General features: G+C 34.6%; 1 protein-coding gene across 1 annotated transcript; it reads right to left on the bottom strand.

The window, feature by feature from the left end:
* Nucleotides 1-705: 705 nt before the first annotated feature.
* On the bottom strand, nt 706-12,770 carry PRL (prolactin). Its single transcript, XM_007525151.2, has 5 exons — nt 12,743-12,770; nt 10,381-10,562; nt 6,214-6,321; nt 3,852-4,031; nt 706-974 (listed from the first exon to the last, which is right to left on the bottom strand). Exons 1-5 carry the CDS (start codon nt 12,768-12,770, stop codon nt 783-785), a joined length of 690 nt encoding a protein of 229 aa, XP_007525213.1. The 3' UTR covers nt 706-782.
* Between the last annotated feature and the right edge of the window lie 1,565 nt (nt 12,771-14,335).

Below are 14,335 nucleotides of genomic sequence, written 5' to 3'. Positions count from 1 at the left end.
ACACTTGGTTGTGTGCCCTATTACTTAGCATGAGGGTACAGGTTCAAGCCCCCAATTCCTACCTACAGGGAGATGGTATTCATGAGCAGTGAAGTAGTGCTATAAGTGACTTGCTTTCTCCTTCTTCATCTCCCTGTTCTCTCTCAATTTATTTCTGTTTCTATCCAATACATAAATAAGTAAATAAATAAAATATTAAAAACAAATAAATTTCTGTTGCTTCTAAGCTCCTTGGCTTTTATATTTTGTAATGTCAATTTCAATGGACTACACAGTATTTGAACATGTTTTAGAGTTGTGTGAATCTCATGCCAAGTTTCACAGCACTTATGCTGTCTGTTATGGGGTGGTAGAAGTTAGCTGATACAGCATATGATCGGAATTCATAAGAAATCATGAGAATTCAGTCTCTTGATAGCATGACCAGTCTGATTAATACTTAAGTATTTTATTCTAATAATCTGAACCACTATTATTTACTGTGATTCTCAAATGTTTAGTTGTCTTACTTGTAAAGCTAGCATCTACTGTTTGTGATAGACTTTAATAGGGACTTTTTAATGACAGTGATGGATTTTCTCCTGATTTTCTATTCAGCGAAGATAAGAAATTTTGACAAATTGCTTTTTTAGATTTTTATATCTCCAAGGAGTCAGTTTTTATTTTTTAAGATGAGACACATTACATCCAAACATACATTAAAAAGCCATAAGACTGAAAGAAGCTTAGTATGGAATGGATCATTAAGAACCATTGCAGAAATAGATGGGATAGATGTAGGCTTAGCAGTTGCTATCGTAGATGATTCGGCACTTCAGGAGTTTGAGAAAATTGTCAATCTTATGAGAATCCCTGCGTAGGCAGTGGAGCAGGTTATAGAAAGCAAAAAGACGAGCTTCTTCATCAGTTTTCTGCAGGGATGGGAGTCCTGTCCAGACAGAATAGACTTCATTTTCTTTGATTCCAGGATGAATCTAGTCACCAAAAAGATAATGACAGATTATTAATATTTGCGTACCTTCGTTCCTTCAAATCATAAACAGAGAAATTTGGTGGTGTGTGATCATATGAGTCATTACTAAACCACAAATAAAAATGAGAAAATTAATATTTGGGGAAGAGACATGATTTTCAAACTCTGTATGGAAACATAGATTATTGACAGTGCTTCAGAAACCTATTCTTACATGTACATCATTATAGGTGAAGAATACTTGTGCAGAAGTATGTAACAGATGGAGAACCAAAAAGTTGTCATTTAAACATAAGAATAAGTGTGAGCAGGGCTAGGTGGTAGCACACCTGGTTAAACATTCACATTATAGAATCCAAGGACCCGAATTCAAGTCTCTGGTCCCCATGAGCAGGGGAAATCTTCACTTGTGGTGAAGCAGTACTGTAGGTATCTCTCTGTTTCTTTCTCTTTGTGTCTTTTCCTTCCCTCTTGAATTATCTATCTCTGTCTCTATCCAATAATAAAAACATATAGATAAAAGTTTATTTTTAGAAGTGTGAAAGTAAAAAAAAATAAATAGCAAGGGGCAACTTCAAATGAGGACTAAATTCAATTCCTCAATCTTGTCTCTGGTGTATATTTTATACTTCATTTCTTCTGATAGGTCATCATAATTTCACTGATCTTTTCCTCCTTTGAATGAATTCTAGCCTCCATATAGTGGATGAGCCAAGACTTAGAAATGATGAGAATGGTGCTGACCATTGTATGATTTTAATCTTCAAATTGCTATAATTGTGACTAAGATGATCTACTGAAATAATCAGGAAACTCATAATTTACCCAAGAAATATATTCCAAATTTATACAAGGTATAGCTTCTTTTGTTGGAGATTTCTGGGTTGCTAGGAAAAGATCCTATGAAATGTGGGGACATTGACTGCAATCTTTTGTGGTGACAAATGGTTGGTATGGTGGAGAGTTGACTGATGTCATAAGGGCACTGAGCAACATTCAGGAAGAAAACCAGCATTCTTTGTCTTTTTATTGCTTTCTAATAATTCTCAGAAATCCCAAGAAATCTGAGAGATTCATATATCCAGTTGGCAACTAATATGGAGAGCTATTTAGTACAAATGTGGGATAACTGTAGAATATGATGTGCTCAACTTACTACCCCCCTGTGGATTTTTAAATGGGTGATTTTTATTGGAAAATAGAAGTGTATTTATTGCCTTATTTTACATTTATGTTTTGAGTATTGAGCTCTAAGACTAATATTACTATACAAAGGACAATGTCATGATCAAAGGTAAATACTTGCCAAAAAAAGCAAAAAATAAAGTTTTACTATAATAAATTGGTAGCCTCAGAAAGTAGGCCCATAACAATGAAGAAAGGTTAAAGTATGTTTTGTATTTGTATCAGAGATAGTGTTTTCCTATGAAATAACACATAATGACATGTATTATATATATATTAAAAGAAATATAAAATTGCACTACTGTGGCTATGATGGTGCCTTTTTCTTTAAATACAATATTTCTGAGAACTTCAGAAAGCTGTTGATATGCTCCTTACTTATGTTAAAATTACTCCACTGAAATGGAGATGTATGTTGCAAATATTAACTCTACCTAAATGTTACAAATTATTTGGGGAGATCACATGTATGATAGCAGTTTTAAATTTGGAGCTCTAACTAAAACAAAACAGGGTGAGTCAACTTTCTGTAGGGACACACACACACACACACACACACACACACACACACACACACACACACACATCAAATATCCCAGAAAAGACCTCTTCTTTTGTGGCCCACTTATATCTAGTGCTTGTGGGTGAGTATTGATGACATGGCATCATATTGTCAATCTCTTTACTTCTCTGGCATGTATGTTTTAGTGGGTTGAGAGGTAAGAGAAGCACCATCCAGGTTGAGATTCTCTCTCTCTCTCTCTCTCTCTCTCTCTCTCTCTCTCTTCACTCTCTTCTGTAAGTGTGGAGAAGAAAGAGGAGAAACATGAGCTGAGCAGAGTTCAATAAAAGTTACCTTAGGATGAATTAAAGAAAACATTTGTCTTAAAGATTTTTATTCCCCTTGGAAAAATATATTTTGCTGTTGGGGTTTTGTGCCTTCATTATTTTATAGTTCCTAGCAGATTCTTCTCTTTCATTTTATTTTATTTTTTTCAGGTACAGGTTAAATACAGGGACAGAGAGAGATTAAAAGCAAAAGGAAAAGGAGAGACACCATGGCATTGCTCCATTGCTTCATTACTTCTGTAACTTCCCTTTTATGTATCATTACTTAGTGGTAATTAGGAGCTCAAACCCAGGTCCTTGCACCTGTGTGTGTTCTACTAGATAAGCTATCACCTGGATGAATGAAAATATATTTGTCAACATTTTATTTATGTTCTTAAAAGCCTCATACTAGGAAGTAATGGGGAAGACTGTACCTGACTAGCATTACACCAGAATTCTGAGATTTACATACAATACAGCATATTGCTGTAATGCAGGCAAAACAGCTTGCTTGGATTTTTCACCTACTTTATCATACCCATGATAGAGTTTTGAGCTCCCCACCACACTAAGGGAAGTTTTGCTGCTGTGGTAACTTTCCCTCTCACTCTCTCTGCTTCTCTGTGTCTATTTCTCTGTACTTTTGATTTGAAAAAGTCATCCCAGAGTGGTAAAGTCCCAGTGATAACAAAAAGCCAAAGAAAAACCATAACTCTACTGTAAATTACTAGACTCTTATGTGACAACATTCTAGAATATAGAATGCCTAATTTTTGTGAGTTATTTTAAAACCAAATTCTCAACATGTAAGTCACCTCTTTTATGAAGTAGGACAATGAACAAGTGCCAGGAAACTGCTTACCTGGCCAGCTATCTTCTCCATGCCTTCTAGAAGTCGTTTGTTTTGCTCCTCAATTTCTATGGCTCTTGAGAGGATGGCATCCGGAGCTTCATGCATTCCACGTACTTCAGCAACTAAATGGTATAGAGGTTCATCCCAGGAGCGCATAACACTGTATACCTTGGTCAGAAGTTCTTTGGGCTAAGTAACATTACATAAAAATCACATTAAATAAGTATACTATAATAAAATAAGTATAATGCAATGCACTTAATTGTATGCCTTTTTCTGCCATAAAATACCTCTTTTCTATGCATATGGAACATTTTTGTAGGTGGTAAAAATATGAAATTTAAATTATTGGGTTAGGGGCCAGGTAGTGGTTGAGCACACATTTTACAATGTGTAAGGATCCAGGTTCAAGCCCCTGATCCCCATCTTCATGGAAAAAGCTTTGGGAGAAGTGAAGCTGTGTTGTAGGTGTCTTTATGTTTCTCTCACTCTCTATCACTCCCTCCTCTCTCGATTTCTGGCTGTCTCTAATAAACAAATATAGATAATTTTAAAGATTTAATTTATTGGTTTATAATGTGTTAATATTACAAAAGTTATCTATTTGTAGTGGAGCTATGATTTATAAAACAAATGAATTTATTTTCTTTCTGAAATCCCACCATCAGCTTTTTAAATCTGAATGCTTTGCTTAGGCGGAACCCAAGAATTTTATTGGGACTCAGGATGTGTATATAGTGCCTGACTCAGGAACTAACGACAACAGGTCCACCTTGTTTTCACCCGAAGATTCATACTTATGAGTGATGTTCATTAATGTATCCCTTTCTGGTGTGTATTTTTCCTTTTTCATTATCAGTGCAATGAAGCAATGAAGAAGATAAAGCACTCATAGCGTTCTTTATTCTATCCCAGGTCCCACCTTCAGACTGCTATCAGATCAGTCTATTCCACTGACCTGTGCAGGTACAATGTTTTTAGAAATGATTAACAATGAAATTCCTGTGAAATGCTTTGCCATCTTCTGTACCCGGTTGATTATTAGCAGGACTAAGGATGAATATCCCAGGGGTTGATCATTTAAGGCTGAAAATGTTTCCTTTTTTGATGTATGTGAACCACATCAGTGATACAAGAAACAAAGGCTCAAGAATAACTGAATAAACATTGCAATGGAAATATGCGCTAGGCTAAGGATATGAAACTATAAAAGGGCATGGGACTTGGGGTGAATGGCTGTACAGGTTTGTTAGGGATTTTATAGCATAGCATTAATAAGGAGGGTTTTGGACTGACAATGCCCAAACTAGCTACTTACTACCCTGTGTGGTTGTTGCAAAGTTTATAACTCCTTCAAGCCTTTTCTTATCTTGGTAGATAATAGTAATGCTTTGTGCTTTTGGAATTATTGTGATAATTAGGTATAGTAATGCACAAAAAGTACTCTGTAAAGTGTCTGGCAATATAGTAGCTCTCTATAAAATTTAACCCACCTCCCCCCTTGGCCTACTTCCTTCATTTCAGTATTATTATCAGGATCATCACCATGATTTTTATTAATGAGCTTAACAGACAGAAGGAATTCTGGTACCATTTACCAAGCTATAAAAAGAGAACATAATGTATTTGTTGAAGATATAAATGTGGAGATTATTTATTTTCAATTATGCTTGGTCATTTACAATGGAAGAAAATCAGAAGGGAAGGATTTTAATGATAAAATTTGGAGCTGAGATAAATGATTGGGACTTGATATGTAGAACTTGTTTCCACCAGAATAGAGGCAACAGTTGGTAGTTATGAGGAGCAAAATATAATATTTCATGTGACAGAGATGCATAATTAATTTAGAGGTGGTACAGCAGTCAGTAAAGAATGACTTTGCAGTATGATAGAATCAGAAGGAGAGTACTCAAGCCTTGAAGAGAAGATTCATAAAGGGTAGTGGTCAGTAAGGCTAAATGCTGCCACTTGTGACAAAACTGTATGTACATTTCCTATATATAAATACACGAATTTTGCACAAGTTGCATGCTATACACGGAAGTGCAGTTTTGCTCATGCTTTCATCCACTATAGTGCTACATAATCCCTGGTATAGGCCTTGCTTAAAGAATTTGTCTGTGTGGATGAATAGTAGATCTTCTATTTATTTTATGGCTATCATCATAGGAAACATTTGATTCTTTATGCTATTTGTCACTTTGTTAATGTAATTTGTCTTCAATCATTCAGTTGGAATGTCTTCCTTCTGTGCATATGCAGTTACCATTACCTATTGCAATGCCTCTAGCAATCTTCAGTCTGGTATTACTAGTGTAATGGTCAGTTATTTTGGTTAAAAAAAACATAAAGTGGATATATAACTTACAGGAATCTTTTGTGCTTGTTCCTTGTCCTCAGGAGTAGAGAGTGAAGAAGTATGGCAGCTGTTTATGGCCTTGGAAATGAACCCTCTGCCCTGGGCATACCTTTGATCCTAGAAATGATCAAACAAATTCAATAAGTTGGGTTCAATTCAATGAACTCATCAATAGAATATTAACACATCTGACAGATGTAGTGTTTAAAATTTAAGACTACATAAAAATTGAAACTAAAAAATTAGAAATTCAGCACTTACTCTACTTTTCATTATCTCCATAAAGTCTTATTTTCATCTAATTTTAAAAAAAGTCCAACATCTTCCATTCTTTACCCTTCCTGTGATTTATTACTTGGAAAGCAAACACTGAAAAAACCCAAAAAATATGAATTGCATGTCTAACTAAATGCATTTATTTAGTTCTTGAACAAAAAGTTATGATGTACGCTTATCTTTATTAGGCTAGCTAATCCTTATTTACACTGAGTCTGAGCCAGTATGTTCTCTTGATAGGCCTTATAAAGTTAAAACTGTTATTTGACTAATGTCTGAATTCACAAACCTGTTCACTATAGAAGCAGAATACAATTGGTTGTGTCACAATAAAAAAATCAGAAAAACAGTGTATTTAATTTTAGGAAATGTTAAGCAGTGGACTAAGAATTTAGAAAAATAGCTAATACAGGGAAAAGTTAACCTTTAAAGAGATTACTAGAAAAATTTGTTAGACAGAAGATCAATCAAATGGAAGAAGAAAAAGGTAGTGAGTGAATATAACCATGTGATTATGTCATTATTACATTAAACATTGAGCTACATTTTTCATTGTAAAAGTTTGATTTCGTGATGGTCTTCTATGTCTACTTGATTTTAAAGTATTTTATTTAGAAAGATAATAATTGTTTCCATTTCTAAACCAATGCTACAACTATAGTTCTAAATCTATATATTGAAACACAAAAACAAAAACCCGTAGTGTTTTTTTTTTTTGGATTTCAGAATTTGTTTTCCTGACATGCATTGAATTTTTAAAAATGTTTGTACCAACCACGCAATTCAATTGAACTTCCATCCTCATTTATTGGATATCAACATCATACTAAGTACATAATTCCAAGGACCCATACACCTTCCATGCTTTCTTTTACTAGGCTCCATCTAGTAGGTGTTTTATAGACAGTATGTTTCCTCTAATTCAAATGCTCAAAGTCCTAGCCTCCAATGTCCTATAACTGAAGATAGAATAGCTGTTTATCAAGACGCAGTTAAATGAGATGAGAGGGAGGACTCTTAATCCAGCAGGATTATAGTATTTATGAGAAGAGATTCCAAAGAGTAGGGGAGGTAGCATAATGGCTATGCAAAGAGTCTCCCTTACTAGAGGCTTCAAAGTCCTAGGTTCAATCCTGTATCACCATAAGTCAAAGCTGAATAGTGATCTGATAAAAAAACAAACAAGACATAACTAGCAATGGAATTTTCAAAGTTAACCCAGTTGTCAAGTAATTTGGTTATAGCAATAACTATCTATTGCCTTCTTAAACCCTAAAACAGCAGGAACCTTCCCCATTTTCTACAAAACATATTATTTCTCCCAGTCCTGGAAACCTCTGGGTGGGAATCACTTTCTGCATGCTTCCCTCAATTCATAGCAATTGATAACTGAATATACTGATCCCAATCTATTCAATGCAATCAGTACCACATCAGCATTTTTCACTTCAGATGTGTCCACAAATGTCAGGCATGGAATGTCAACCCTTCAGCTTCATTACTCTGCTAAGACCTTTCCTAGCTCATAGGACTCCTTAATTCCATCTTGGGTGGTGCACTTCCTAACAAAGCCTCAGAACCTAGATACAGAACAGGACTTAGGAGATAGGGCTTATCTACACATGTATTCATAAGTTAGGGAAAAAATATATACCTTAAAGCAATAGTGCACAATAGTTAGCAGTGAGTCAGTAAAGGCAGCAAGCAAGTAGAAAGACCTAAAAAAGACACCTTAAAGTACCTAAGCAAATTCTACTTAGGCCTAGACACCCTCTTCACCTACTTCCTATTTCACTTCCCTCAATCACTCCAAATCTAACCTAGTCAGCCAAAGTAAGTATTACAAAACTGGATAAGGTCAAGAGACTGGCATACTTTAATGATGACTCTTTGGTCATCATCTGGGGTCTTAGTCAGGGAGTCTTAGAATTCCCACACAGACATGATGGGCCTAGACCTCAAATAGATCACTTTTTACACTGGCAATGGTCATCTCCATCAGGAACAACATAATAGACCTGTTTGTAGACTGCTATAGGACTTTGCCCTCAGTATGGATCAACAATGGTAGAGAATGTTCCATTCTCTGAAGGGAGGTTGGACAATATACTTTACCACTCAAAGAAGATAGGTCCTGAAATAGTGCAGCCTGCAGCGTTCCTAATCGTGACCATAGAATGTGAGCTCAGACCTACAGGGATGCAGTGGTTACATAGGCTCCTATGATGAATATGGGCCCAGATCAAATAGATGAGGTTTACAATTAACAAAATTTATACACTTTTCCTATATTTGGGGGCTACTCTCTTCCCTGATCCAGCTTTCCAGTCCTTTTTCCAACTATGAAACCATCTTCCCAGATAATAGCTTCAGTCCACCTGCATATGCTGTCAGACTCAGGCAAAAACTAGTAAAGCCATGGACCACTTGGAATATACCTAAAATATACCTACTAGCTTTTTCCACAATGGAGACCCCCAAATATTTTTATATTTATTTATTCCCTTTTGTTACCCTAGTTGTTTTATTGTTGTAGTTATTATTGTTATTATTGATGTCATTGTTGGATAGAACACAGAGAAATGGAGAGAGGAGGGGAAGACAGAGGGCGAGAGAAAAATAGACACCTGCAGACCTGCTTCACCACTTGTGAAGTGACTCCCCTGCAGGTGGGGACCTGGGAGCTTGATCCAGGATCCTTATGCTGGTCCTTGTGCTTTGCGCCAAGTGGACTTAACCCGCTGCACTACCACCCTACTCCCGACCCCCAAATCTTGATCTGCAATATTCTTATCAATTTGTTCTGCTTTATACCTTAACTGTTTTTTTTAATGTATAAAAAGGAAACATTGACAAAACCATAGGATAAGAGGGGTACAACTCCACACAATTTCCACCATAAGAACTCCATATCTCATCCTCTGCCCTGATAGCTTTCTTTTTCTTTATCCCTCTGGGAGTATGGACCCAGGATCATTATGGGATGCAGAAGGTGGAAAGTCTGGCTTCTGCAGTTGCTTCCCTGCTCAACGTGGGCTTGGCAGGTCGATCCATACTCCCAGCCTATCTCTCCCTTTCCCTAGTGGGGCGGGGTTCTGGGCAAGTGGGGCTCCAGGACAGATTAGTGGGGTTATCTGTCCACTTTTGGCACCCCATAATGATCCTGGGTCCATAGTGACAGAGGGGTAAAGAATAGGAAAGCTTTCAAGGGAGGGGATGGGGTACAGAGTTTTGGTGGTTGAAATTGTGTAGAATTTTACCCCTATTATCCTATGGCCTTGTCAATATTTTCCATTTCATAAAAAAACTATAAAAATAAACAAATAAAACCAAACACAAACAAACAAAATACCAACCTGAGTAATTTCTCTATTCTCACCACCACCACATATGAAAATATAGATAAAAGACAAGCCAAAGTAGGAATTAAACGCTCACCAGAACTTAACTATAGAACCTGACTTCATAATCTTGGATCCCCAGCCTCCTGACTTATAAGAAAATATATTATATTTTCCATGCTTTCATATAGAGATCCAAGGCCAAGATAACTAATATATTTATTTAATTATTTTTGATAATTAAAAAAATGAATTAGAGCCAGAGAAATTGGGTAGGGATTATACCTTGTCATGTATGCAGCCTAAATCTGAACTCTCTCTCTCTTTCTATATGAATAAATGTAATCTCTGGACACACACACACACACACACACACACACACACACAGTAAATGGAACATAATTTTAAAAATTATACTCCATTAAACTTTGAGTTCTCATGAAATTCCCTTTCTCCTTGCTCTATATTTTACTAGTTGATGCCATCTTGCTACTAGTAAGTTATGTATGTTATTAGAAGTTTAAAGTGAGAAAAAGCCCAGCCATTCACAGGAACTTACAAATTCACTAAACATTTCTGAGGAGAGGTTATGGATGTAGTGAGACAGGATGACTGCACGGTCAAACAGTTCTCGGAGGGACACATGGCAGTTGACAGCCCCATTGGGACAGATGGGCAGGGAGGCCGCACTCTTGCACAGGAGTAGGTTTGACACTAGTAGCAGCAGAAGTAGGTGGGATCCTGTTTAAATAAAAATATGAATCACTCTGAGAGGAGGTCTTCAACTAAGGTTATCAAAAGTAATCCTGTGGTGGAAAGTCTTAGCTCTTGTTATTGCCCTAAGCATGATTTGGTATTGTAATAGCAAGGGTGGGGAAAGAATCAACACCATCCACTGTGTAAATTTAGATATATAATTATATTTGCACAGATCTATATTAGGAGAAGTAGATTACTCCCTTCATTTTTGTATTGCTCTCAGAAATGTTTCTGTACTTTGCAAACATTTGGAGTTTAAATTAATTAAGTCAGGGTATTTAGGTCATTTCTTAAGATAATTTCACGTCTTGGGAATTTCTGCAGCTTTTCAACAGCCAGACTTTCTAGGAATTTGCAATTTTTTTAACTCTATGTTGACTAATACTTTCAACTTAGCTATTGAAATGGAATATTAATCTGTTTGCTTTATCTTTATGTCTGGTAAGAGCAGACATAGGATTGACTGATAGTATTGAGCATGAAGTTGATTCTAGTACAAAAATAATGTTGTAGCTTAGATCTGAAAACCCACTTTAATTCCATACACTTCCTAATTTTGTCTAAAGTTTTGACATTAAAAGTAAAATTGTGTTTCACAGTAACTATATAGTAAATCTCAGCCTTCATTATTATCATCAAATTATATTGATGAAACAGAAGGCTCACAGAAGTAAAGTGTTCATCAAGACTTGTGATTGCAGGAAAAGAGAATTGGTTGCCAATAAAGTTTTTTTTTTCACTTCTTCATGTTGCATCACATTCTTCACTGGGATCTTAATCTGTGTACATAGAACCAAAGCTCTCATGGTCAAGCATAGTGAGTTTCCATTTTCATAAGTTATCATGACTACTAAGAGCAATATTTTGCCTTTCATTGTATAACAATTCCATTATAGAGTTGATTTTATCCACTTTTTCTGGACAACCCATTTTTAAAATCTTGATGATGATCAGAGTCATCAATTTATTGTTTTAGCAGATGTACAGATAACGATGCTAATTTATCAGTACTTCTTTCAAAATGAAAGGAACAACAGTTAAAATCACTTTGAATTTCAATGATCTTACTACAAGAAGATATCTTACATGTAAAAATATGTTTATTTGAAAACTGAGTTTCTGTGGCAACTTCAGTAAATGTAAAAATATGCAGGTATTAAAGATTTATGTATAGAAAAATGCCTAAATGAAAATACCTAAAATTAACAAAATATTGTGTAGCATAGATTATAAACTTTGTTCAGCATCAGAATAAAATATATTAATGTTAATTCTGTGAGATGTTTCATATAAAAGACTGACTTTTTTCAAAGACATGTCCATACAATATGTATTTTAAATTCATTATAGTTATATAATGTGAATAAATGGATATTTTGTAAATGGTTATAAATAAACTATATTTTGTAGATAGGAAATTGGTTCTAGAAAATTGGTTAATAACTGTATAGATATTCTTTAGTTGAGTTTATTTGTCTCTACATTTATCATTTGAAAGATTATCATAATCTAAAATGAGACAAGAAGATAAAGATTTTTATTCTTTGTTTTATAAAAATAACTTATGGTTATAATAATTTCTTTATCTTACAAATCTCAATCAAGGAAGATAAATAATTCTTACTAACTTGGATTTCTTTCATTTGAAATATCAGTAGGTTTATATTCGATTGACAAATACTGTCCTATCATTATCTTTATTTTGGCTTCAGAGCTGAAAGTTTCATCAGACTAATTTTGATTCAACTGCAAAAGACACGTGGTGAAGATAAAATGCTAATATTTTTCTTTTGAAGTTGTAATAAATTGTTGCTTCAGACACTTTGGGTCTCATTTCAGCCCATAGTATCTTAACCATAGCATTATTGGCACTTTCATAGGGCAATTCCTTGTTCTAAGGACTAGCCTGTGCTTTGTAGTATGTATAGCAGTGTCTTGTACTTCAACCCATTAAATGGATGAAGCAGCCCTTTTCCCAATTAGGACAATTCAGAAACATCACCAGATATTAACCAAATGATTCTGGAAGAAGTGACTAGCTATATCTTCTAAATACTGTAAACCTGAAAAATCTTGCTAAGAAAATATTAGCCAAAATTCAAAACTAATATCCCCACAAGAACATTGATAAAGTCAACAACCCAGTGAGTTTTTGCACATACCTTTCAGTAGTGAACCCTTGTTGTCCATAGCAGTAATAATTTCAAGAGGCACACTTCACTAGAGAAGATATGGTAGTCTTACAACTTTCTTATTCTCTGACGTTGGCTTTATAAACCTTTGACATCTTCATTAATATATTTAAGCAGACATTCTCTTCTTGCCAGTCATCTATATCCGTCATCGAGATTACCCCCATAATTTCAAACATCAAATGGTATTTTATTTCTTATTCATATTCAGGAAGGCATGCTGACCATAAATGAACTTTCTATGAAAGATTTTGATTAATTGGACCAAAAGGAAATGAGAGAAATGATGAAAGTTAAGTGTGGAGGTTAGTTTGGGCTAGAGAACCTTTAAAAGAATTGAAGTCCTTCCTATAAAGATCTCTGCAATATATTAAATATAGCATTATGTTTCATGTATTATCAAAGTATATTCTTCTGTCACTTACTGCTAATAGGTGAAGTCAATGTTTCAAAATTTCACACTAAATACCAGCAAATATAGCAAAAGGCAGTTGACAAAGTACGATTTTCTGTTATGTTCTTTGATTTTTAAATTTTTTTTGTTTTTTGCTTTTCAACATTCTGTTTTGTTCACTATAAAATGATTAAGTGACATTATAAAATGTATGTCATCTTAAAATTTATAAATATCTTAAGATGTTTATAAATTTATGTCCTTATGCCTAGTTTACAAATTAAAAGACAGAGGCTTAGAGATTAAAGGTCAAGAATATAGAGAAGTAATTAGTTTAGTTATTGCTTCAAGATGAGTTGGAAGGATATAAAGCATAGAAATTAATCATTTAACAAATATTTTTATGTACCCACATCCAAGATGTACCAAAAAATCATTCTTGATTTTAAGGAGTTTATTTTAGAAAAATATAATTTTCAAAAATGAGCACACACACACATAGTATAAAAAGTTCCACTCTTTTTAAAGGTAGGGGTGGATTAATTGTTATAAATTTTTGATCACTTTATTTGTCTGCACACAACCACACTAAGATTAAGCTGACAAAAACCAACTTCATGGTCTCACAAGTTGCAGTATCCTTTTAGAAATTTCCTAAATGTGATGTTTATAATAAATAAGAACTGAGTTGTTGATGACTTCATCTAATTTTTAACTATGCATCTAGACCAGCTTGTGACCTTTACTTTCAATTTTGCCATATGTCTCTTACAGTAAATTGACTGTGAGGTAATAAAAAAAAAAAAGACTCTTTCTATGGCATTTACTTTTTCTATAGTTGTTACTGAAATGTTTTTGCTTTAGCAATTATCTTCCCAAGTGCTCTTATGGGGATCTAAAAAAATCTTAACAAAGACTAACATCCCTGAAATGCTATTGGAAAAATCTTCTCAGCTTAAGTAATACTAGGTATTGAATCATGCACATAAAGCATAAAGTGTAATATTATTTATAAGTCGTATCACTCTAAAACTAGGTCAGAATTTCATGCACTTGCTTTAGGTACCCAGTTTTATACCTTTTGGACAGTGAAAGTCTAAATCATTAAGAAATCAGTGTCTTGTGGCAGAGATTAATATTGCTTTATATTTCCCTCCCCTCCTTTGAAA

This window comes from Erinaceus europaeus, chromosome 4, assembly GCF_950295315.1.
Source record: "Erinaceus europaeus chromosome 4, mEriEur2.1, whole genome shotgun sequence".
NCBI classification, from domain to species: domain Eukaryota; kingdom Metazoa; phylum Chordata; class Mammalia; order Eulipotyphla; family Erinaceidae; genus Erinaceus; species Erinaceus europaeus.
Note: the sequence above shows the minus strand (reverse complement) of the source record. Positions and strands in the feature narration are given on the sequence as shown.

Bases quoted from the DNA above. Each gene is read 5' to 3' on its own strand.
- PRL (XM_007525151.2), bottom strand. From the start codon at position 12,770: ATGGACAACAAGGGTTCACTACTGAAAG. The intron at 6,322-10,380 runs GTAAGTTCCTGT...GATCATTTCTAG, and splicing joins CAGAAATGTTTAGTGAATTT to GATCAAAGGTATGCCCAGGG. The intron at 4,032-6,213 runs GTAAGTTATATA...AATGTTACTTAG, and splicing joins AACAAGCACAAAAGATTCCT to CCCAAAGAACTTCTGACCAA.